The sequence below is a fragment of the Dendrobates tinctorius genome, unplaced genomic scaffold (genome assembly GCF_039654945.1).
Source record: "Dendrobates tinctorius isolate UK_male_01 unplaced genomic scaffold, ASM3965494v1 ptg000028l, whole genome shotgun sequence".
NCBI lineage: Eukaryota > Metazoa > Chordata > Amphibia > Anura > Dendrobatidae > Dendrobates > Dendrobates tinctorius.
The window spans coordinates 23,629,858-23,653,683 of NW_027361696.1; the positions used below are offsets into that span (position 1 = coordinate 23,629,858).

Below are 23,826 nucleotides of genomic sequence, written 5' to 3' on the forward strand. Positions count from 1 at the left end.
TATCTATTATCTATTTTCTATATATTATCTATTATCAATCTATCTACTATTTATCTATTATCTCTCTATCTACCTATTATCTATCCATCTGTCTATCTATATATTTATCTATCTATTTATCTGTCTATAATCTATTTATCTATTATCTATTTATCTATCAATTATCTAAATATCTATTATCTATCTATTATCTATTTATCAGTTATCTATCTTTCTATTTTTATATACTATCTATCTTTTTACCTATCTATCTGTTATCTATCTATTATTTATTATATATCTATTATCTATCTATCTATCTATCTATCTCTATCTATCTCTATCTATCTCTCCCATGGATATCTATTTTACTAAAACTAGATAAAGGAACATTTTATTTTTTTAACTTTACAACTTCATCCAAGTTCCTTTATGTTTCCAGATTAGATGTTATCGCCAAAATGACATCCAGCATTTCGGTCCTGGTTTATGTACTTTTTATGGCAGGTGGGTGAATAACTTATTTTGTAGAGTATTCTAACAATTGTGTAGATGTTTTTCTTTCTTCTTTTCTTTTACTTGCTGTTCTTCAGGTATTGTTTTCTCTCTCTAGTCTGTTTTTTTCTCTTACTTTCATTATTTCTTTGTCTGTCTCTTTCTCTCCTTTTTGCTTTTTTTTTGTTTCTTTTTTTCCTTTTCTTTTTTTTTTCTATTCCTTCCCTCTTTCTTTTCCTTTCCTTTTCTCTTTTCTTTTCTTTACTTTCCTTTCTCATTTTCCTACTGTTCATCTACTCCCTAACTTACTTCTTTTCACCTTTCTCTAGTTTTCATTTTCTTCAGGTTCTTTGCTGGGCTCTCCTTCACATTGGGCAAAATAGAACCCATCTTATTCCTCAGCAGCTCCTAACCTTCTGTTCTTATGCCTGTGTGTCCTCCTACAATCCTGACTCCTTTCCTCTTACCCTACTTTAGATAGCTCCTTTTAGTTTGTAATCAGTAGATCACCACTTCTCTGGTTCCCATGGCCAGCAAGCATTTCCACCGTGTGGGAAATGTAATGATATATGACAACCAACCGGATGAATACACAGGTAGAGTGCTTTGTAGAGTGGTTCTCTGATCTGGCTGATCGAGAGGAAGGTCCCAAGCAGGATCTATCAACAAAGGGCATATTTATATGTGTTGTCTTTTTGATGCAATCCCTTTAAGCTTATGTAACAAGAGCTGTAACACAAGGATAACACATGTCAATATTCCCTTACCGATATGTCCTCCTTGGGACCTTCCATTGTGACATATGATGGTCACCATGAGGTCATTCGCAACTCAGTTGTAGCCATAACACTTGTCTTTGAGTTATATACATAATTTAAAAACTTGTTGCATATTTTTAACCTGTTTTGTAGGATCGATCATCTCCCTCCATGTTGGCCAAGACTTCATAACTGCTTTCCTTCAGAACTCAAACTTCTCTCTGCTTAATGCTCAATTCCAGCTGACTATAACGGCATTCAGTGACCTCACAAAGGTTACGGTTTCATTGAATGACAGAAACCTTAGTTGGTCCCTTCATCTTAACGAAAAGGATTCCCGTACGATAATTTTACCAGTGGATGTGGAAATGATTGGCACGGGCATCTATAATTCCTCCATCTTGATAAGCTCTAACTATGATATCTCTGTATTGGCTCGGAGTTCAAAGACTCATTCTACTGCCCGCATCGTGGTGCTTCCGGTTGACCAGTTGGACAATGAATACTACATTGTGACTCCAAACGAGGAAATTTCTGTAGCTGTAAAAGAGTTTGCAGTAATTAATTACGACTTACCATCCAAAATCCAAATCTATCCCAAAAGCGTGGCCATAATGAATGGATTGAACTATACTTATACTAAACCACTCACCGTGGAGCTTAATCCTTATCAGATCTTCCAGTACCAAAGCTCCCGAGGACTGTCTGGGACGAGAGTGCTGTCAAATAACATTGTTGCTCTACTTAGTGGAAACTCTTGCACTTGGAAGAGCAACCATTGTGGCCATATCTATGAGCAGCTTCTTCCAGTGTCTGGCTGGGGAAAAGAATATTTTGTGTGCCCCTTCCCCTTCCAATATCGTTCTGATATCATATATATGATGGCTTCCCAAGCCACAAAAGTCAACTACATCTCAGGCATTACAAATGGCAGTCTTGAAATCCGTGAAGGACAACTTTCTAACTTCCTCATCCGCTATAATTCCCCATTGATGCTTTCATCAAATGTTTCCATCCAAGTCTTGTTTTATTGCTCTGGTGGAATGGCTGAGAAAATGCGCTTCGACCCCTTTTTTATCCATGTTCCGGACATTTCGCAATTTTGTACCAAATACCAAGTTTATGCCCCACAAGGATTTATTAATGCTGTGGTTATAACAGCCAAGACATCAAGTGTCACTGACATTAAATTTGATAGGAATATTCTGCAGGGTATAAAATGGGAGAGGATTCCTGGCACAGAATATTCTTGGGCCAAGTATCGCTATAGAAGCCTGTCCAAATCTCACATTATAAGTCATCCAACATCTGTGTTCTCGGTGCTAAGTGCTGGCATTTCACAGAGCAGCAGTTATGGATTGTCCGGAGTTTGTTTTAAGGGTAAGTTACCATATTACTCTGTGCTCATCAGCTTGTTTTATGCAGTCATCTCGAGGCTGCCCAAGGTCTGCAGGGCCCACTGGAAACATAAGGGAGGATTACTGTCCTTATAGAACCTGAATGTGAATGTGCCATGTAATGTCAAAATATTTTATCCAAATTCCACATCCGGTAATACTGCCATAGAGTATCTACATAGATCTACATAGTAGTGTAATACAGTGGACACCTAAACCAGTTGATTGTGAGTGTACCAGGTCACATTTTCCAAATGTTTAGTTGACATCAATGGGTGTAAGTCCACAATGGGACTGGCACTCATTGATCACAGATGACATCCACCAGGGTTATTAACTGTTATACAAATCCTAAATAATTGGGTTGGGGCAATGGTTGAGGCAAAATATCAGAGATCACTGAATGATTCAAAATATTGGTAATTTGTCCCATTTGATTATTATGTAATCCAATTGTTCTCATGCAATTTGATTAGGATGGATTTACTGTTTAAGACAGGTGGGTCTGGGAGTATAAATTTATAACAACCTTTGAAACAGTGCAGGAATGAATGTGTCGCATGGATTTATGTCTTTTTACATCAATTAAGGAATTTGCTCTTCAGACCTTCTGGGGGCATCACTGCATAGAACCAGACCCCAATCAGAGGACAATAAAACCTTCACATTCCTTATCTATGAACTGTTCCAATACTTATGCTTATCCCTCTCCCATAATGACAATTCTGCTTCACATCACTTGTCTTATCTATTGTGTTATTTCTGTGCTGTTTTGTGCATAAATATGTGATTCTTCAGATGTTGTATTAGTCTTTGCCTGATGAAGAGACCTGAGTAGTCTCGAATGCTTGCAATGTGTTACCATCTTTTCAGCTAGCCATTAAAAGGTATCTAACACTGAGCACTCTCAATTCTAAATATTTCTCAATTCAGGTAGGAATTTTGATTTTTATCAAATCATTTTCATGCAAATTGTTTCTGACAAGAAGAGGATAAAAGAAAACCTTTTGTTCGGCTATCCCCGAATCTGTGCCAACCCCATCGGTTCTCTTATTGGCTTTCCTGTCTTATATGTTTTGTCTTCTATCTTCATTCCGGGATTCCGGGACTCCAGCCAAGTCGTCCATTCTAAGGCCCCACAGTGCCACATGAGGCATGATACACGTCATAGTCAGTACCTGTATGATGGCTTATTGTCTATTGAATGGAAGATCCAAGTGAAATGAATAAATGTGTCTCTCACCGGAATGAAGTCCAAATTTTATTGGTCAAAAAATGTTTAAAATATCTTAAGCAGGCGGGGGGCTGAGATGCAAAGACGACAACGGTTTTGAGCTGTATTGCGCTTCTACAGGTTGCAGTGACCTATAGAAGTGCAATACAGCGTGAAACAGCTGTCATCTTTGCATCTCTCAGCCCCCCGCCTACCTAAGATGCTTTAAACATTTTTTGCCCAATAAAATTTGGACTTCATTCCGGTGATTGCCACCTTTATTCATTTCTCTTGGATTATTCATCTGGCTTTGGTGTGCACCTGAAGGAACAATAGTTTTATGCCTGCGGTATCTCTGTTCAGCTGACAGCATTGACTGCAATGAGCTATCGGTGGTGCTCAGCATTTTCTTCTTGTTTGTCTATTGAATGGAAGACGCATCTGAAAGTGGCAAGAGACCAGGAACTAAGAGTGCAGACAAAAAACAAATGAGAAACGAGTCAATCAAAGAATTTTTAGATTTTTTTTAAACACTTTTAGGCTCTTATGAATCCAACAAAGTGGAGGCCATTATATTGGATTTCACAAATAAATTTGCCTTAAATTGATTAGCTCATTTCTAATATTACCATCAAGATCTTTGTATGCTGTTTAAGTAGAAAGAACCTATTATTTTGAGGTGTTTTAGAGAAATCTCAGTAATTTTGTTCTGTGTGAGTCCCCCACTGATTATTAAAAGGAAGGAACAGAAGAGCTCTGCCAAGCACTGATCTCTTCTGAGGCTGAAGAGCTTGATGGAAAATCCACAAGATATGAATGATCGGCTCGACCAGCGTTCATGTGTTTCAACGAGCTGAGAGTTGAAGCCCAGTGATGGACATTGTTGAAGGCCAATGTCAACAACTCTGCCGGTGGCTTAGCTCTCCTGTAAACTATAAGATCAAGCAATGAAATCATAGCTGTCCAATGATTCTCTTTCCCAACATCATCTGTAGAGGTTGAGTAGAGAAGATGGCCATAAATAATCAGGTTTAGTGTAAGGGGCTACAGAAATCTTTCTTCAGTCTTGTAATAGAGCAGTATCTGGTTGAGCTCTACTGCTCTGCTCTTCTGTTTTAGTGACCTGTTTGTGTCTTACCACTTGGGACCTCAACAAAGAAAACTTCTGACATATTTTCATCATAAAATCATATGGTTTTTAAGATGTATTATTTGTTTACATTTTTATTCAACTTAGGGACTGATTCTTGTACGAATAAAGAGTGTAGAATAAAAGAGTCTTGTCACTTGGTCAATGGGAAACCGGCATGTATCCCTGACAGTGAGGCCATCTGTCAAATTTGGGGAGACCCTCATTACCAAACCTTCGATGGCTTTGTTTATGACTTTCAAGGAACCTGCACTTACATTGTTGCAAAGACTTGTATGGATCTGAGACATGGAGGTGATTCTTCCTTACCAGAATTTACTATTGAGGCAAAACATTTTAACAATGGATCTCGACAAAGTTCTTACATTGCTCTGGTATCTGTGCGGATCTATGAATACAACATTACAATGGTAAAGTCTGAGGTTGGATTTGTCAGGGTAAGTGACTCCATAGATATGGTAAGGTACTGTAGGTCTTTTCATTTTGTCTATGGAAGCTGAGGAATCTTTTATTTTGATCCATCAGGTGAACAATGTGAAATGGTCGCTCCCTATATTTTTGGATGATGGGCGGATCTACATCGCAACATCGGGTTTTCACGCATTGGTCGAGACTAGCTTCTTCCGAATTCGGTATGATTGGAACATTTTTCTTTTCATCAAGATCCCAAGCAGCTTTCATGAGAATGTCTGTGGATTGTGTGGAAACTATAATGGCATTCAAGATGATGACTTGGAGACCATCAATGGGGCTCAGATTTCGGATATAGTGGAACTTGGGAGGAACTGGAAAGTGAAGGATGAATATTTGACCTGTTGGGATGACTGTAATGGACCATGCATACCCATCATACCTGAAAAGGCTCCACTTTACTCACATGCTAATGCATGTGGGATATTGAGGTAGGAGACGACTCTTGAAGAACCTCATAATTTCGGTTTGACCAATTGTAACAATTTTTATATTTTTCACATAGCTACATATGGCTAGAATATTAATGGCACACCAGCTGTATTTCTAGCATTCTTTTATTATTCCTCATAACCAGGAAGAAAGATGGGCCCTTCTACAGGTGTCATCAGGTTGTGGCTCCGGACATTTTCATGAAAAATTGTATCAGTGATATGGTGAAAAATGATGGCAATAATAAGATCCTGTGTCAGGCCGTGTCAGTTTACCTTGTGGCATGCCACATTCAAGGAATTTATGTGGATGAATGGAGAAAAAGAGTTGGTTGTGGTAAGGAATTCTTTTACTACATGTAATCTTGTTTTGCCTGTAATGCTTGTGTTTTTAAAATATTCTTGGCAATGTTTTTTATACCATAATTTGTATTAAAAACAAATTATAATCTTGCAATTTTCACACTGGCCACTAGGGTTCTTTATAGGATTCCTGTCCATTCAAGAAGACTTCATATCAGTCACATTATCATCAGAGGCAGGATTACAATGACAGATCACACCTCTATGCAGACCAAAGAAAACAGGATCCATCATTCACAATAGGAGATGTCACAGCTCACTTCCTCCTCCTACTGTACAATTACTGATAACACCTATATATAGTAGATAACACAGGATCCACCATTCACAGTAGGTGATATCACAACTCACCTCCTCCCCTTCAGTACAATGACTGATAACACCTCTATATACAGTACACATTACGGGATCCACCATTTACAATAGGCAATATCACAGCACAACTCCTCCTCCTGTACAATGACTGATAACACCTCTATATACAGTAGATAACACAGGATCCACCATTCACAGTAGTGATGTCACAGCTCTCCTTCTCCTGTACAATGACTGATAACATCTCTATATACAGTAGATAACACAGGATCTACAGCATATTTCCCAGAGGAGAATTGTGGCTTTAAGTCTCCTCACCTCGGCATGCTTAACATGTCACCCTCCGCAAGGAGAAATGTTACTACTTGGATCACGCTTAGATGCCTCTCACACAGCCAAAGCAGATCTCACACTTTGCACTGATAAAGGGCAATACCCCGAAACACAGTGTCTGCAAATTGAGATTTTGGTTTTTGATTTTATCCTAAGTCATATGAAAAGGCACATTAAAGGGTCGACATTGACTTTTAGGATTGCAACTTCCAATAGATGGCACTAGAGTTCTAGTCCTCTTTCTCTTTGAAGAGACTATTTGGAAATTTGTGCAAATTGTTCTGTTTCACGAGTTCAGCAAATTCCTAAAACTTCTAAATGGATTTGATTCATGTTGAATCAATTTGCTCCTCTCTATTCTTCACATGGCAGAATTAACTGAGAACCTACATTCAGCTGGGTGTAGACAGTATTACTTTTAGCCAATGCGATGTATGTATGCTAATGACAGCATATATTTTAAGCTGACATTAGAGATAAGCTGAGCCAATTATATTGTTACAATGCATGAATATTAATAACCTATATAAAGACTGACCAAACAATGTAATAAAGAGAGATCTGATTTGATGCTCAATCTATTAGAGTGGCTCTTCTATGCACGTATTTCAATTTTCCAATTTAATTTGGGACAGACACAATGTCTCAGAACGTCCCACATTATGCGTCGATGACACCTCTCTATTCTTCAACTATTTATATGGCAAAATTTATTGTGAGTCTATGTCCAAGTTTAGTTTACTGAATGGAAAACTGAGTAATAGAAATGAACAATTTCTCTTCAAGCGATGTGCAGAAAATTCAGAAATCTTTATATATTTAGGTGATTATTTTGGTACACCAAAACCTTCATTTGTTTGTAGAGTTAACAATCAAATTGAGGATCTTCAGAAACAAACCAACTGCTAAGGTTGGGTTCAGATGGCCATATTGGAAATTGGGTAACTTGCATCTGTAAATTGCAGACGTGACTTCCTGCACGTGCTCCTCCACATTGAGGACCAGGTGCCGATGTTGCCCCTACAATGCATACATCATTCTGTTCTCCTTCACATTGTGGATGGGTGTCGGTGTTGCCCCTACAATGCATGCATCATTCTGGTCTCCTACACATTGCAAACGGGTGCCGGTGTTGCCCCTACATTGCATGCATCATACTGGTCTCATCCACATTGCGGACAGGTGCCGATGTTGCGCCTACATTGCATGCATCTGTGACGGACTCAGCTCCTGCTGAGCCCATTTTTTGAGTGGACCCTCTGGGTCATGGCACCCACCCACCGAGGGCGAGCTTACCTTGTGAGAATCCACCCCCTATACAGGGAGTGTCAGGGGCAAGACCAAGGGGGTGAGCCACCACGACTGCTGGGACCAGACGGCCGGCTCAGGGGACACTAGACGAGTGTCTGACGACAAGGACGAGCAGGAAGAAAGACGAGACGTAGGTGCAAGGTAACTTCATTAGAATAACTCAGGATCACATACAGTGTAAACAAGCAAAACGTGCAAGGTACGCGCATGGACACGCCAAGGTCCATAGCATGGTACATGCCAGGTGGCACGCCTAGGTACGGGTAAAGGCATGATGGCATCGGACTCCGGACTGCTGGCAACGATCGACATCATCAAGGCATCAGGCTGCGGACATCAGCTCCGGACGTCAGGCCGCAGTCATCCAGCTTATGATCTCTGGCAGCGATCGGCAGGTTCCGGGCATCCGGCAGGCAAACCAGGTTTCAGGCAAGGAGGCACGACAGATATCCAGGCATGGTGCGTGTTATGGAACACGCCGAGGTCCGAGGCTAGATGCAAGGCAAGGTGCGTGTGTAGGGGACACGCCAGGGTTCAAGACTAGGTGCGTGTGTAGGGGACACGCCAAGGCACGAGACAGAGTGCGAGTGTAGACACACGCCAAGGCACAAGACGGAATGCGTGTGTAGAGACACGCAAAGGCACGAGACGGAGTGCGTGTGTAGAGATACGCCAAGGCACAAGGTACGAGACAGAGTCCTGAGCATGCCAAGGGCACGCCAGGGTCAGGCGAGGCAGAGTCCTGCACGTGCAGAGAGGCACGCCAGGAACAGGGTTCAAGGACCAGGCAAGACAGGAATCAGAGCAGAGCAAAGTTAACAAAGTGTTGTGCAAGAGCAGCACAAAAAGGCACAGTGCGAGAACCAGCGTGAGTGCAAGGGAGCACGGAGACCACGGCTGCGAGCGCCGGCAGGTGGTACTGACGATGGCAGTTGCAGGCGGGCACGACTAGAGGCGGCACCACCGCGGGGCCACGCAGCCAGACCACTATAGCACTGGACGGGGCACGGCTGAGGCACACAGGCGAGCACGGCTAGAGGCGGCACGGCTGAGGCACACCAGGCAGGCACAGACGACCAGGCACATGCACGGAGGCACGGAGCCACAAGGCAGGGCTAGGCAAAGACACAGGACAGAGACACGTACAGACAGTACGGCAAAGCCTAGTGCGAAAAGTGCAAGGGCGCACGAAACATCAGGGACAATACAAAGAACAAGGCAGAGACCTGCGCATGCAAAGAGCATGCCAGGGACAGGGACAGTCTAGCAGCGGAGCATAGGCCGAAGCCCAGAGCCGGGCCAAGGAAGGACCTTGGGACTAGACAGAGCGAGGCCTGCACGTGTAGAGACACGCCAGGGACAGGGTACACAGGCGAGGCAGAGTCCTGCGCGTGCAGAGAGGCACGCCAGGGACAGGCGAGGCAGAGTCCTGCGCATGCAGAGAGGCACGCCAGAGACAGGCGAGGCAGAGTCCTGCGCGTGCAGAGAGGCACGCCAGAGACTGGCGAGGCAGAGTCCTGCGCATGCAGAGAGGCACGCCAGAGACAGGCGAGGCAGAGTCCTGCGCGTGCAGAGAGGCACGCCAGAGACAGAGACACGGAACAGAAGCAGACAAGGACTACAAGGCAAAGCAGAGCAGGGACAGAACATGGCACGAGAGACAAACACAAGACACGAGACCAGAGACGGAGTACGAGCACGGAGCGTGTGCAGAGATGCACGACAGAGCAGAGTGCAAGGGCACAGAATAGAGGGAGCGCCCCACAGACCAAGCAGCCATGCAGGGACACCACACAATACTCAGGCCCTGAGCTAAGGAAGGGGCTGCCTGATATAGGGCATAGCACCTCCTCTTCCAGGTCAGGACCAGGGGAGCACTTCCGGGTTCAGATCCACAGGATAACAGAGCACAGTCACATGATCAGAGTTCCAGACATGACGAGACAACTGCAGATCCAGTGCTGAAACCTAGACAGGTCACATGATAATAGTTCTAGACATGACGAGATGACTGCAGAATCAGTGCTGAAACCTAGACAGGTCACATGATCAGAGTTCCAGACATGACGAGATGATTACCGAACCAGACAGTGCAGGATCTTTAGGAAACGTCACATGATCAGCGTTCCAGACATGACGAGATGATTGCAGAACCAGACAGTGCAGGATCCAGGCAGGGACACATGATCAGGGACTCTAGACAAGACGAGAAGATCACAGAAGGCAGAGCAGAAACGCAGGCATCCTGCAGGTCAGACATGAGGTGAGTGTGCACACTGCTCTAGCGAACATGCAGGACAGCAGACAAGATATGCACATGCACATCGCTCCAGGAGTTCTTGAGACAAAACAGACATGGCAGACATGACAAACATGGTGGACATGACAGCATCATTCTGGTCTCCTCCACATTGCGGATCGATGCCGGTGTTGCCCCTACATTTCATGCCTCATTCTGGTCTCCTACACATTGCAGATGGGTGCCAGTGTTGCCCCTACATTGCATGTATCATTCTGGTCTCCTCCATATTGCGGACGGTGACGGTGTTGCCCCTACAATTCATGCATCATTCTGGTTTCCTCCACATTGCAGAAGGGTGCCGGTGTTGCCCCTACAATGTATACGTCATTCTGGTCTCATCCACATTGCGGACAGGAGCCGATGTTGCGCCAACATTGCATGCATCATTCTGGTCTCCTCCACATTGCGGATGGGTGCTGATGTTGCGCATACATTTCATGGTCTTTCTGATCTCCTCGACATTGCGGATGGGTGTCGGTACTGCACCTACATTTCATGGATCATTCTGGTCTCCTACACATTGCAGTTGGGTGCCGGTGTTGTCCCTTCAACACATGCATCATTCTGATCTCCTCCACCTTGTGGACGGGTGCTGGTGTTTTGAGCCTACATTTATTGCATCATTCTGGTCTCCTCCACATTGCAGATGGGTGCCGGTGTTGCACCTACAATGCATCCATCATTCTGGTCTTCTACACATTGCGGATGGGTGTCGGTGTTGCCTCTACAATGCATGCATCATTCTGGTCTCCTCCACATTGCGGACAGGAGCCGGTGTTGCGCCAATATCGCATGCATCATTCTCGTCTCCTCCACATTGCAGACGGTTGCCAGCGTTGCCTCTACAATGCATGCATCATTCTGTTCTCTAAAACGACTCAAAGTAGCACATGCTGTTATTTTTTTCTTTCACACTGACTATTGGTCCACGCTGAAAGTCGGCCAAGTGTACAGTTAGACAGGCTATAATGTGACCGTGTGCTCTCCATATTTGGTCTGAAGGAGCCCTAGCAACATATTAGCGAAACTAACATCGCCAGTGATCCGGCCTGTAGTTTTTGAATATCAATGAGTCCTTCAGAACCTATTTAATTTATGTCCTCTTGATTTTTCAGAAATTGAATGTCCAAAAAACAGTCACTACAGTCCCTGTGGAAATCCGTGTCCCGAGACCTGTGCCGGACGGCCATCTTCTTGTGAGCTGGCATGCATGGAAACTTGTGAATGTAATTCCGAGTTTGTGTTACAAGAAGGAATCTGCATTCCAAAAAAAGAGTGTGGCCACTTTTGTAACGGTCGATATTACCCCACAGGAGAAATATTTTGGGGGGATAACAGCTGCACGCAGCGATGTACTTGCGACTCCAACTCAAGCAAGGTCAGGTGCTGGAAGTCTGAGTGCCAAGTTGGAGAAGAGTGTGTGGTAAAACGTGGCATTAAAGATTGCTACCCAATCAGTCAAGGCCAATGCGTGGTCTTTGGTGATCAACACTACGTTACATTTGATAACGTTGATTACACATTCCGCAGCACCTGTGCTCATCAATTCTCGCAGTTGTGTGATAGGAGCCTTGGACTGACAGACTTTTATATTGAGATTTCCAATAGTAAACGACGTGTCCATGATGTCTCCTCCACCAGGTCTGTGCTAGTGAGAGTCTACGGTGCAGAGATTCTGTTCAGCAGCAAGAACCTCGGCAGAGCTACGGTAAGCAGAGTGTGATACAAAGAGAGATGAGCAAATTTATTCAAGATGAAATTAATTCACCTCCTACTTTTCCAAAAATTTGGATTTTCTTGAACATGAATTAAAGTTTTCGCAATTTGTGAGAATTGATCATAATGTCAGTCAAGTGGGCTGAGGTAGAGGTGGAATAGGTAAGTGAGTATTAATTATGTAGGGAGAAAAAAAGAGTACTCACTATTGCTTGCGGTTCCAGAGTTTGTGGAGACAATGTGGCTGACAGGTGTTTCACGTGTGAGTAATGCTTCCTCTGAGCCTTGAGGCCCAGACGAAGAGTTATTAACAAGCGAAACAGCTGATAGCCACATTGTCTTAACATACCGTACTCTATTTGGAACTGCAAATAGACCTTATTTTAATGCACAGTGGTGAGTGCCCTATTTTTCTCCCTACGATATGTAATAGGCTTTTTCATGGTGAGCACCATCGAGATGGTTTATTAGCTGCTGAATCTTGACAAATTTTTCATTATTGTTTAATGCACATAATGTGTATGGAAGTAGTGCCAGATCACTATTTTTCTACATTTACTGTTAATTTTTATTTTACGCCCAACATTTATTATACTCTTAGGCTGGTTTCACACTTGCGTTTTTTTGCGCTGTATTTTTGCACAAAAAAACGCATGCGTTTTTTTTCCTATACTTAACATGGGTGCGCATAGACATGCGTTTGTACGCGTTTGTACGCGCATGCGTTTTTTTGTAGAGTGCGTCCGGGCGCACAAAATGCATTCTGTTGCATTTTTTGTGCATCCGACCTGTGTCAAAAAACCGCATGCGCACGCAATGCGCACAAAATTCACCCAAAAACACATTATAGTCTATGGGAGCGCTGACGTGCGCATGGTAATGCGCACGTCAGCGCAAAAAAAGCATGCATTTTTTTAAAAAACATGCGTAAAAGCACAAAAAAGCGCATAAAAACGCATGATGCATTTTTTATGTGCATTTGCACTGCGCACGCAGCGCAGCGCAAAAAAACGCAAGTGTGAAAGTAGCCTAAGTTCTCAAAAACCCCATAGCATAATTAGGAACATGTGATTTGCATCAAATGAGGCCGGTTTCACATTAGCGCATTTTATGCGCACGCACGGCCGGGGGTAGCTCCGCCCCCGATCCGGCTCTCTGCCCGGCGTGCCCGCCCCTTGCCTGTAGCGCCGCCTCCTAGCGGACGGCGGCGCCTGCGATCGGCGCACCCTATCTTTAGCATAGGGTGCGCCGATCGTGCGCAGGTCGTGCGCTAGTTGCGCTTTGACCTGCGCTGCGCACTTATGACGGTGCGCCGTGCGCGCCAAAATCCGAAAAGTTGGATTTTGGCGCGCACGGCGCACCGTCAAAAGTGCGCAGCGCAGGTCAAAGCGCAACTAGCGCACGGCCTGCGCACGATCGGCGCACCCTATGCTAAAGATAGGGTGCGCCGATCGCAGGCGCCGCTGTCCGCTAGGAGGCGGCGCTACAAGGAAGGGGCGGGCACGCCGGGCAGAGAGCCGGCTCGGGGGCGGAGCTACCCCCGGCCGTGCGCGCGCTGAAAATGCGCTAATGTGAAACCGGCCTCATTTAGATGTCAAGTTTGACATCTGCTAAGTTCAAGTCTCAGTTGATTTGCTCTTCTTAAAATAGTACTTTATGGCAACTTTTTGCATTTTTTTTTTGCTTGAAATGGAAATAAACATGTTTTTCAATATTTGTTGAATTCAGAATCAAATGAGAAGTTCCTTATATCCAGTCAGTAATCATCTATAATTCTCTTCATGCAATGTCAGATTGACAATTTTGATTTTTGAACTTCAAACAAATGGACATCTCTAAGACATTTCAACTTCACGGTCCCAAATCAAAAAATAGATTCCTATGCAGATTGTCACAGTTTCTTTTAAGGTATTCTCCAGTCTAGAGAATCCAGTTTAATATTCTAGAATGAAATTGTTGATAGAGATGTATCCTTAATTTGGGATCCTCATCTCTTAAGGAAGAATCGTTCTGAAGACGGTCTCTCGCAAGGCTCAAATACACATTAGGCTAAAGTCATCTGGAATCAGACCTCAGCCTAGTATGTATGATGATGACCTCCCATCATCTGTTGGGCGAGAGAATGAGCTGGCATTTTGGATTTCTATTGGACAATCCTATAGTTCTCCAGTAGATAAGATGCCACCATCCTGGTAGCAGGATGGGAGCACTTGGCCATGCCAAAAGTTCCTATGTATGGGGACTCCTGGAGAGATAGCTGTCAATCAGACAATCATTCTTTATATGGACAACACTAGTATGAATGAGCACCAGTGGAGGACATACCATTGGTGCAAACTGTGCAGCACAGTGGTCCAAGAGGTAAGGGGGTCACTTCCAGCTCCAAAGCAGGTGGTGGAATTGTGCATTAAGAGGAGCTTTGAGCCTCTAAAGGACCCATATTTTGTTTTTACACAGGGGGCTCTTCTGTATGTGTCCACTTTTGATGGGCACACTCTAATACTTAATTTCTCATGTGGTCGCGTGGCAGGGAAACTCAACATCTACCGCACATTCTCCCAACAGGTTTAAGCTCACGACTGTGCATCCCAACAGTAACTGGGGGTCATTGAGGTAGGGTTATTCCATAGTGAGGGACCCTTTTAAAGAGAACTTCGATCCAAAATAATCAACCACACGTTAATAACTTGTGACGTCTCTAAGGTTTGGTAACTTTGTTTTATGTGCATGCATGAATATTGGTATTTTCTAATTAGTTACAGAGGTAATTAATTTTTAAAAATTTACATCAGAAAGAACTTAATATTGGATTTTTCATAAAGCTATTTTATAATTTAACTTTTTTAAATGTATTTAAGGTGAATGGTGTTTTGTACAACCTCCCCATTATCTTGAACATGGGAAAGATCCAAGTATTTGCCAAGTGGCAGCATGGAGTCATCGCAACAGATTTTGGCATGGAAGTGACATTTGATTGGGACAGTCGAATCTCAGTGGCTCTTCCAGACTCCTACATTGGGGCTGTTTGTGGACTTTGTGGAAACTTTAATGGGAATAAACAAGATGAATTTGTTTCGAAGAACGGAGAAGTGACTAACAATATTACAACTTTTGCGGAAGCTTGGAAGATAGTGGACACAATTCCTGGGTGTGGAGATTTGGTCCCACCACCTTGTGAGCTACTGCAGCTCTTAGAAAAAAATCAAAGGACAATTCTGTCTGATTGTGGGATTATTCTGAAAGTTGATGGGCCTTTCCAAGACTGTCATAGAGTTGTCAACCCTGAACCTTACTTCCAATTCTGCATTCTTGACTTCTGTTATCACTCCGCCAGACAAGATGTCTTCTGTAAGGTGATAGAAGCATATACTGCCGCTTGCCAGGAAGCAAATGGGATTGTCTACGAATGGCGAAAAAATAACTTCTGCCGTAAGTTACTGGACCATAGTAATATAATTCAGTTGTCTACTCACAATATTCTATGAAGACCTGAGAATTTTTAATATGCTTGATGTTTGTCTGATGTTGTACAGTTATTGATTCTGTCAATATCATGATTCAACATTTTACTCAAATTCAACTTCAAATTTCCATTTTCATTGAATGCAATTTCAATTCCTACCTCATTATGCTCTGGGTACCATCTAGACCAGTGGTTCCCAAACTCTAGTCCTCGCAGACCCCAACAGGTCATGTTTTCAGGATTTCCATAGTGTTACACATGTGAGAGAATTTCTGATGCCTTGATGATACTTCCATCACCTGTGAAATACTAAGGAAATCGTGAAAACATGACCTGTTGGGGTCCTCGAGGACTGGAGTTTGGGAACCACTGATCTAGACCTCTTAGCATTATAATGGTAGGTTGAAAAGTAAAAATACTGACTTAGGACAGGAGCAGATGACCTAATTTTCGGTCCGAGTGTGATACGTCAAAACATCGGATCGCATTTGTACCAGTGTTATGCTATGCGGCCTTGCACATGTCCAACATTTTTCCTTGGAGAGAGTCTGTCAGAGGAAAAAATAGCTGCATTTCTGAGTCTGATCCAATATTTGGCTCACACTTGGTCATGCAAGTCAATGAGTCCATGGAAACCACTGCATTGAACTTGGATGACATCTGAATGCAGTCTGATTTCCATAGACTGACACAATGGAGAAGATGGGGAAAATATTTTCTCCATCTTCTCCTCATTCAAGACAATCGGATCACACTGTGAGTGTGTTTGATCAACGTGTGATTTGCATGATTGACCCGATTCTTTCAGATGAGATAATATATGGTCGTCTGCACTTGCCCTTAGCTTACTCAGCTATTAAGCCACAATCCCAATAGCAGACACAGAAGAGGTCCTGGTTCAAGAACAATATATGGGCACTTTGCAGTCCACTAGCTCATCACCATGCACAATTCCACTTGTTTTGTTGATGGTATTTATCTCTTGGGCCCCTCTGCAGCTGCAAAGATTGCACCAACGGTGTGTCCATCCCTGCCCAATCCGGTCCTTCTTAAAGCTCCCACTCTCCTTCCCTTTGGCTCCTCTGTCCTCTTTACCGAGAGCCAAGTAGGCTTTTATTATAAAGACTAGATTATGGCCCGATGCTATCGCATCGGGAGGATGCGATAGCATCACACCTCTTGCCATGTTAACCCTCAACACACACACTCCTCAACACACACTCCTCTCACCTTTCACCATCTCCACTCACTCTTTCACTCCACATACGACCCCTTCTCTCACTCCATCTCTCATACTCACGCCGTCATCGCCGCTGCTCCACGATCCCCGACATCTTCTTCCGCCGGCGCCATCCTGGATCCAGACGTTGTCCACGCCGGCGACATGTTCTTGCGGCGACGCCATTTTGAATATCGTGAAATCCCGCGATAGTCAAGATAGCGTCGCCGGAAGAACATGTCGCCGGCGTGGACGACGTCGGGATCCAAAATGGCGTCGGCGAAATCTCGCGAGTTTTCGCCGACGCCATTTTGGATCCCGACGTCGTCCTCGCCGGCGACATGTTCTTGCGGCGACGCCATCTTGACTATCACGGGATTTCGCCAATCCAAAATGGCGTCGCCGCAAGAACATGTCGCCGGCGTGGACGACATCGGGATCCAAAATGGCGTCGGCGTAATCTCGCGAGATTTCGCCGACGCCATCTTTTTGGATCCCGAGTCGTCCACGCCAGCGACATGTTCTTGCGGCGACGCCATCTTGAATCTCGCGGGATTTCACGAAATCCAAGATGGCGTCGCCGCAAGAACATGTCGGCGGCCTGGAGAACGTCTGGATCCAGGATCGCGGCGGCGGAGGAAGATGTCGGGGCAGCGACGATGACGGTGTGAGTATGAGAAACGGAGTGAGAGAAAGGAACGTATGTGGAGTGAAAGAGTGAGTGGACGTGAGTGGAGGTGAAAGGTGAGAGGAGTGTGTGTTGAGGCGGTGTGGTGTGTTGAGGGTTAACGTGCGTGTGTGTGTGGTGACGTCACCGGTTACAACTGGACGGAAGTTGTTACAACCGGAAGCTGGTTAGGGCATTTATTATTATAGATGATGAGGAAGAAGCCGTCTGTTGTTGGCGGTGATGGCGTGTAGAGGCTTCTTCAGCCAATGTAATAGATTTAGAGTTAGGGGATTTGTGTGTGAGACGACGGCGTTTATAAGCCTTAATCTTGTCAAGTCGATGCTGTTTTTCCTCAGGAGTCTCATTAGCACGGCGTTGTTTTTGTCGTAGTGCTAAAGCTGCTTTCCTTTCACTGGCATTGGCATACTGTGCATCGGTATTGAATGGTGGTATTGATAGGGCAGAAACAGATTGCTGATTAGTTATGTCAGTGAACGGCATATGGGATGAAGTGTAGCAGTAAATTGTTCCACATGCTGATGTGGAAGCATTCTGTTGTGAGTCTAATAATAATGATGAGGAAGAGGCCGTCTGTTGTCGGCGGTGACGGCGTGCAGAGGCTTCTTCAGCCAATCTTATGGATTTAGAGTTAGGGGATTCGTGTGTGAGGCGACGGCGTTTATAAGCCTTAATCTTCTCAAGGCGATGGTGTTTTTCCTCAGGAGTCTCATTAGCACGGCGTTGTTTTTGTCGTAGTGCTAAAGCTGCTTTCCTTTCACTGGCATTGGCATACTTTTTGTTATGACTCATGTTGGCACAGGTAAAGGAGTCTATTTGGCAGTTATCTGGCAGTGAAGAAGGCGTCCTGGAGTATTGTAGAGTAAACAGATACTAATTGACCCTGTAATTGCCCAGCAGTAGTTATGAAGTGGTAGTGGCAAATTGGCCCTGTAGTTAGACACCGGCAGAGGAGCAAGGCAGCAGTAGTTATGGCGGTAGAGGCAAATTGGCCCTGTAATTAGACACCGGCAGAGGAGCAAGGCAGCAGTAGTTATGGCGGTAGAGGCAAATTGGCCCTGTAATTAGACACCGGCAGAGGAGCAAGGCAGCAGTAGTTATGGCGGTATTGGCAAATTGGCCCTGTAATTAGACACCAGCAGAGGAGCAATGCAGCAGTAGTTATGGCGGTAGAGGCAAATTGATCCTGTAATTAGACACCGGCAGAGGAGCAAGGCAGCAGTAGTTATGGCAGTAGAGGCAAATTGGCCCTGTAAATTAGACACCGGCAGAGGAGCAAGGCAGCAGTAGTTATGGCGGTAGAGGCAAATTGGCCCTGTAATTAGACACCGGCAGAGGAGCAAGGCAGCAGTAGTTATGGCGGTAGAGACAAATTAGCCCTGTAATTAGACACCGGCAGAGGAGCAAGGCAGCAGTAGTTATGGCGGTATAGGCAAATTGGCCCTGTAATTAGACACCGGCAGAGGAGCAATGCAGCAGTAGTTATGGTGGTAGAGGCAAATTAGCCCTGTAATTAGACACCGGCAGAGGAGCAAGGCAGCAGTAGTTATGGCGGTAGAGGCAAATTAGCCCTGTAATTAGACACCGGCAGAGGAGCAAGGCAGCAGTAGTTATGGCGGTAGAGGCAAATTGGCCCTGTAATTAGACACAGGCAGTGAACAGTCAGAGGAGCAAGGCAGCAGTACTTATGGCGGTAGAGGCAAATTGGACCTGTAATTAGACACCGGCAGAGGAGCAAGGCAGCAGTAGTTATGGCGGTATTGGCAAATTGGCCCTGTAATTACACACCAGCAGAGGAGCAATGCAGCAGTAGTTATGGCGGTAGAGGCAAATTGATCCTGTAATTAGACACCGGCAGAGGAGCAAGGCAGCAGTAGTTATGGCGGTAGAGGCAAATTGGCCCTGTAAATTAGACACCGGCAGAGGAGCAAGGCAGCAGTAGTTATGGCGGTAGAGGCAAATTGGCCCTGTAATTAGACACCGGCAGAGGAGCAAGGCAGCAGTAGTTATGGCGGTAGAGACAAATTAGCCCTGTAATTAGACACCGGCAGAGGAGCAAGGCAGCAGTAGTTATGGCGGTATAGGCAAATTGGCCCTGTAATTAGACACCGGCAGAGGAGCAATGCAGCAGTAGTTATGGCGGTAGAGGCAAATTAGCCCTGTAATTAGACACCGGCAGAGGAGCAAGGCAGCAGTAGTTATGGCGGTAGAGGCAAATTAGCCCTGTAATTAGACACCGGCAGAGGAGCAAGGCAGCAGTAGTTATGGCGGTAGAAGCAAATTGGCCCTGTAATTAGACACAGGCAGTGAACAGTCAGAGGAGCAAGGCAGCAGTACTTATGGCGGTAGAGGCAAATTGGACCTGTAATTAGACACTGGCAGAGGAGCAAGGCAGCAGTAGTTATGGCGGTATTGGCAAATTGGCCCTGTAATTAGACACCAGCAGAGGAGCAATGCAGCAGTAGTTATGGCGGTAGAGGCAAATTGATCCTGTAATTAGACACCGGCAGAGGAGCAAGGCAGCAGTAGTTATGGCGGTAGAGGCAAATTGGCCCTGTAAATTAGACACCGGCAGAGGAGCAAGGCAGCAGTAGTTATGGCGGTAGAGGCAAATTGGCCCTGTAATTAGACACCGGCAGAGGAGCAAGGCAGCAGTAGTTATGGCGGTAGAGACAAATTAGCCCTGTAATTAGACACCGGCAGAGGAGCAAGGCAGCAGTAGATATGGCGGTATAGGCAAATTGGCCCTGTAATTAGACACCGGCAGAGGAGCAATGCAGCAGTAGTTATGGCGGTAGAGGCAAATTAGCCCTGTAATTAGACACCGGCAGAGGAGCAAGGCAGCAGTAGTTATGGCGGTAGAGGCAAATTAGCCCTGTAATTAGACACCGGCAGAGGAGCAAGGCAGCAGTAGTTATGGCGGTAGAGGCAAATTAGCCCTGTAATTAGACACCGGCAGAGGAGCAAGGCAGCAGTAGTTATGGCGGTAGAGGCAAATTGGCCCTGTAATTAGACACTGGCAGAGGACAAAGGCAGCAGTAGTTATGGCAGTATAGGCAAATTGGCCCTGTAATTAGACACCGGCAGAGGACAAAGGCAGTAGTTATGGCGGTATAGGCAAATTGGTCCAGTAATTAGACACCGGCAGAGGAGCAAGGCAGCAGTAGTTATGGCGGTACAGGCAAATTGGCCCTGTAATTAGACACCGGCAGTGATCAGGCAGAGGAGCAAGGCAGCAGTAGTTATGGCGGTACAGGCAAATTGGCCCTGTAATTAGACACCGGCAGTGATCAGGCAGAGGAGCAAGGCAGCAGTAGTTATGGCGGTACAGGCAAATTGGCCCTGTAATTAGACACTGGCAGTAAACAGGCATAGGACCAAGGCAGCAGTAGTTATGGTGGTACAGGCAATGCCAAGCGTCCGCACAGCAAGTCGGCGTGAGGTAAATGACGCAATTTCACGAATGCAAGATGGCGTCGGCGAAATCTCGCGAGATTTCGCCGACGTCGTTAACACCTCTTGCCATGTTAACCCTCAACACACCACACCGCCTCAACACACACTCCTCTCACCTTTCACCTCCACTCATGTCCACTCACTCTTTCACTCCACATACGTTCCTTTCTCTCACTCCTTTTCTCATACTCACACCGTCATCGTCGCTGCCCCGACATCTTCCTCCGCCGCCGCGATCCAGCATCCAGACGTTCTCCAGGCCGCCGACATGTTCTTGCGGGACGCCATCTTGGATTTCGTGAAATCCCGCGATATTCAAGATAGCGTCGCCGCAACAACATGTCGCTGGCGTGGACGACTCGTGATCCAAAAAGATGGCGTCGGCGAAATCTCGCGAGATTACGCCGACGCCATTTTGGATCCCGATGTCGCCCACGCCAGCGACATATTCTTGCGGGACGCCATCTTGGATGTCGTGAAGTCCCGCGATATTCAAGATGGCGTCGCCGCAACAACATGTCGCTGGCATGGGCGACATCGGGATCCAAAATGGCGTCGGCGTAATCTTGCAAGATTTCGCCGACGCCATCTTTTTGGATCCCGATGTCGTCCACGCCAGCGACATATTGTTGCGGCGACGCCATCTTGAATCTCGCGGGATTTCACGACATCCAAGATGGCGTCCCGCAAGAACATGTCGGCGGCCTGGAGAACGTCTGGATCCTGGATCGCGGGGGCAGAGGAAGATGTCGGGGCAGCGACGATGACGGTGTGAGTATGAGAAACGGAGTGAGAGAAAGGAACGTATGTGGAGTGAAAGAGTGAGTGGACATGAGTGGAGGTGAAAGGTGAGAGGAGTGTGTGTTGAGGCGGTGTGGTGTGTTGAGGGTTAACATGTGCGTGTGTGTGGTGACGTCACCGGTTACAACTGGACGGAAGTTGTTACAACCGGAAGCTGGTTAGGGCATTTATTATTATAGATGTCATCAAATGAGATGCTGCCAACGAGCGCTGATGACGTGAGACACCTACTTGATCATAGAAGCCCCAGACATCAAATATGTTGAAATAGTAAAAAACAGGATGGAGGGAGCAATGTTGAGGACCAAATGGCAGGTTTTTAAAGCAGAAAAAATTAGCAAATAAGTTATTATTTTATTTATTTTTAAGCCATTGATTTATTGTTTCCAAATTATCAAAATGCCAGTAGGCCGGAAACTCAGGAGATTTCCTCAAAAAATTCAATCAAATTCAGTTCACCTCAAACTGTTTCACCCATCTCTGATTAGATTAACATCATGGCTTCAATTGTTGATGCCCATTTTCCTTAATTCCTTTTTCAGGAGCTTTGTGCGCAGAGAACAACCACTACACACTGTGCTCCAGCACTTTCCAGAAGACCTGCAGTCACCCCAATGCTCCATCCACCAGTATCGACCACTGCAGAGAAAACTGTGATTGTGATGATGGCTACTTTCTTGAAGGTGACCATTGCATCCCTAGATCCGAGTGTGGCTGTCTCCATGATGGAATATATTATAAAGTCAATGAAATATTCTACCCCACACCAAACTGTGATATGAAATGTCTCTGCCAATATGATGGGTTCGTTCAGTGTTCTCCATATGCATGTGGTCCTCACGAGGTCTGTAAGATAAAGCATGGTGCCAAAAAGTGTCATGCAACCAACGAGGCCATGTGCTCAGTGCTTGGAGGTTCTCACTACTACACATTTGATGGTGGCAAATATCAATTTCGAGGAAACTGCACCTGTGTTCTCGCGAAAACCTGCTTATACAATGCCAGGTTGCCGACCAACTTCTCCGTTGCTTTGTCAACAGTTTCTCCAAAGAGGGTTGGAGTTTTCCTAAATAACATTCAGATAATCATGACCGAAGGCAAAAAAGGAACAGTTCAGGTAAATCATAAAGAACATCGCTATACTGTTATAGTGTTATTTTTCCAGTGGAAACTGCAATAGTGACTCCCTATCAGGTGGATCTCCACAAGGAAACTCAAGACCTTCCAATAGCCAAAACACATGGCATCCCACACCAGCACTGACACCGAAGACTCTGAAAGGGTGTGTGCATACAGACGTTTTTTGAGACACTCAAAAACATATTTTCAAATGGAAACTACTTTTTTGTTTTCTGAAGTGTTTCCAGAAGTAGCTTTTAAGTCTTTTTGATGAGTTTTAGAAGTGATTTTTTTTCCTGATGTATTTTTTGCAGCCTTTTATTTGGACAGTTCCTAGTTTGCATCAGATTTAATCAGGAGCTGCTTCGAAGAAGTAACGTGCACTTTCTTTTTATTCACCAGCCGTTTTTCAAAATCTTAAGTAAGAAATCTTTTCCAGGATTCCTGAAGCCGATAAAAAAAGTGACCAGTCCATTCTTCAGGCACATTTCCGCATACTTGAAAGTAGAGCCATAGCAAGAACGATGGCAAAACCACTGGGAAAACTTGTCGGCTGCACCGGCACCTAACGAAATAATGAACACATGAACAGCTAAGAGGACGTCAAATAGAAATGAATAGGAAGGTTCTTAGAAACATTTTTATGAAATATTTTAGGCATTTTTTTTACATGGGCCTGCTCCAAAAACCCTCTGTGTCCACATACCCAATCATTGCTGCCTCACGATGAAAGTCTCTAGTATGACTGGCAACTCGAATTCGGGTTCAAGGATTCTTTACAGGGTCAGACTTGGTAGCCACCTATGACTGGGGATTTAGATACAGTTTTATTTCTCCTCGATTCAC

The 23,826-nt window shown here is 45.0% G+C and overlaps 1 protein-coding gene across 5 annotated transcripts in view; it reads left to right on the plus strand.

Moving 5' to 3' along the window:
• The first annotated feature begins 350 nt into the window (after positions 1-350).
• Positions 351-23,826, plus strand: part of LOC141085217 (IgGFc-binding protein-like) — a 50,614-nt gene continuing 27,138 nt past the window's right edge. For 4 of the 5 annotated variants that reach the window (XR_012231230.1, XM_073570469.1, XM_073570470.1 and 1 more), the window contains exons 1-8: positions 351-486; positions 1,386-2,612; positions 5,080-5,429; positions 5,518-5,894; positions 6,041-6,231; positions 11,634-12,226; positions 15,093-15,663; positions 22,404-22,978. Coding sequence is in view for 4 of the 5 variants with exons in the window: in XM_073570469.1 (XP_073426570.1) it covers positions 441-486; positions 1,386-2,612; positions 5,080-5,429; positions 5,518-5,894; positions 6,041-6,231; positions 11,634-12,226; positions 15,093-15,663; positions 22,404-22,978 (3,930 nt within the window). In the remaining variant the exon portion in view is untranslated. The remainder of the gene's footprint in view (positions 487-1,385; positions 2,613-5,079; positions 5,430-5,517; positions 5,895-6,040; positions 6,232-11,633; positions 12,227-15,092; positions 15,664-22,403; positions 22,979-23,826) is intronic. The other variant, XM_073570471.1, reaches the window with a different exon arrangement.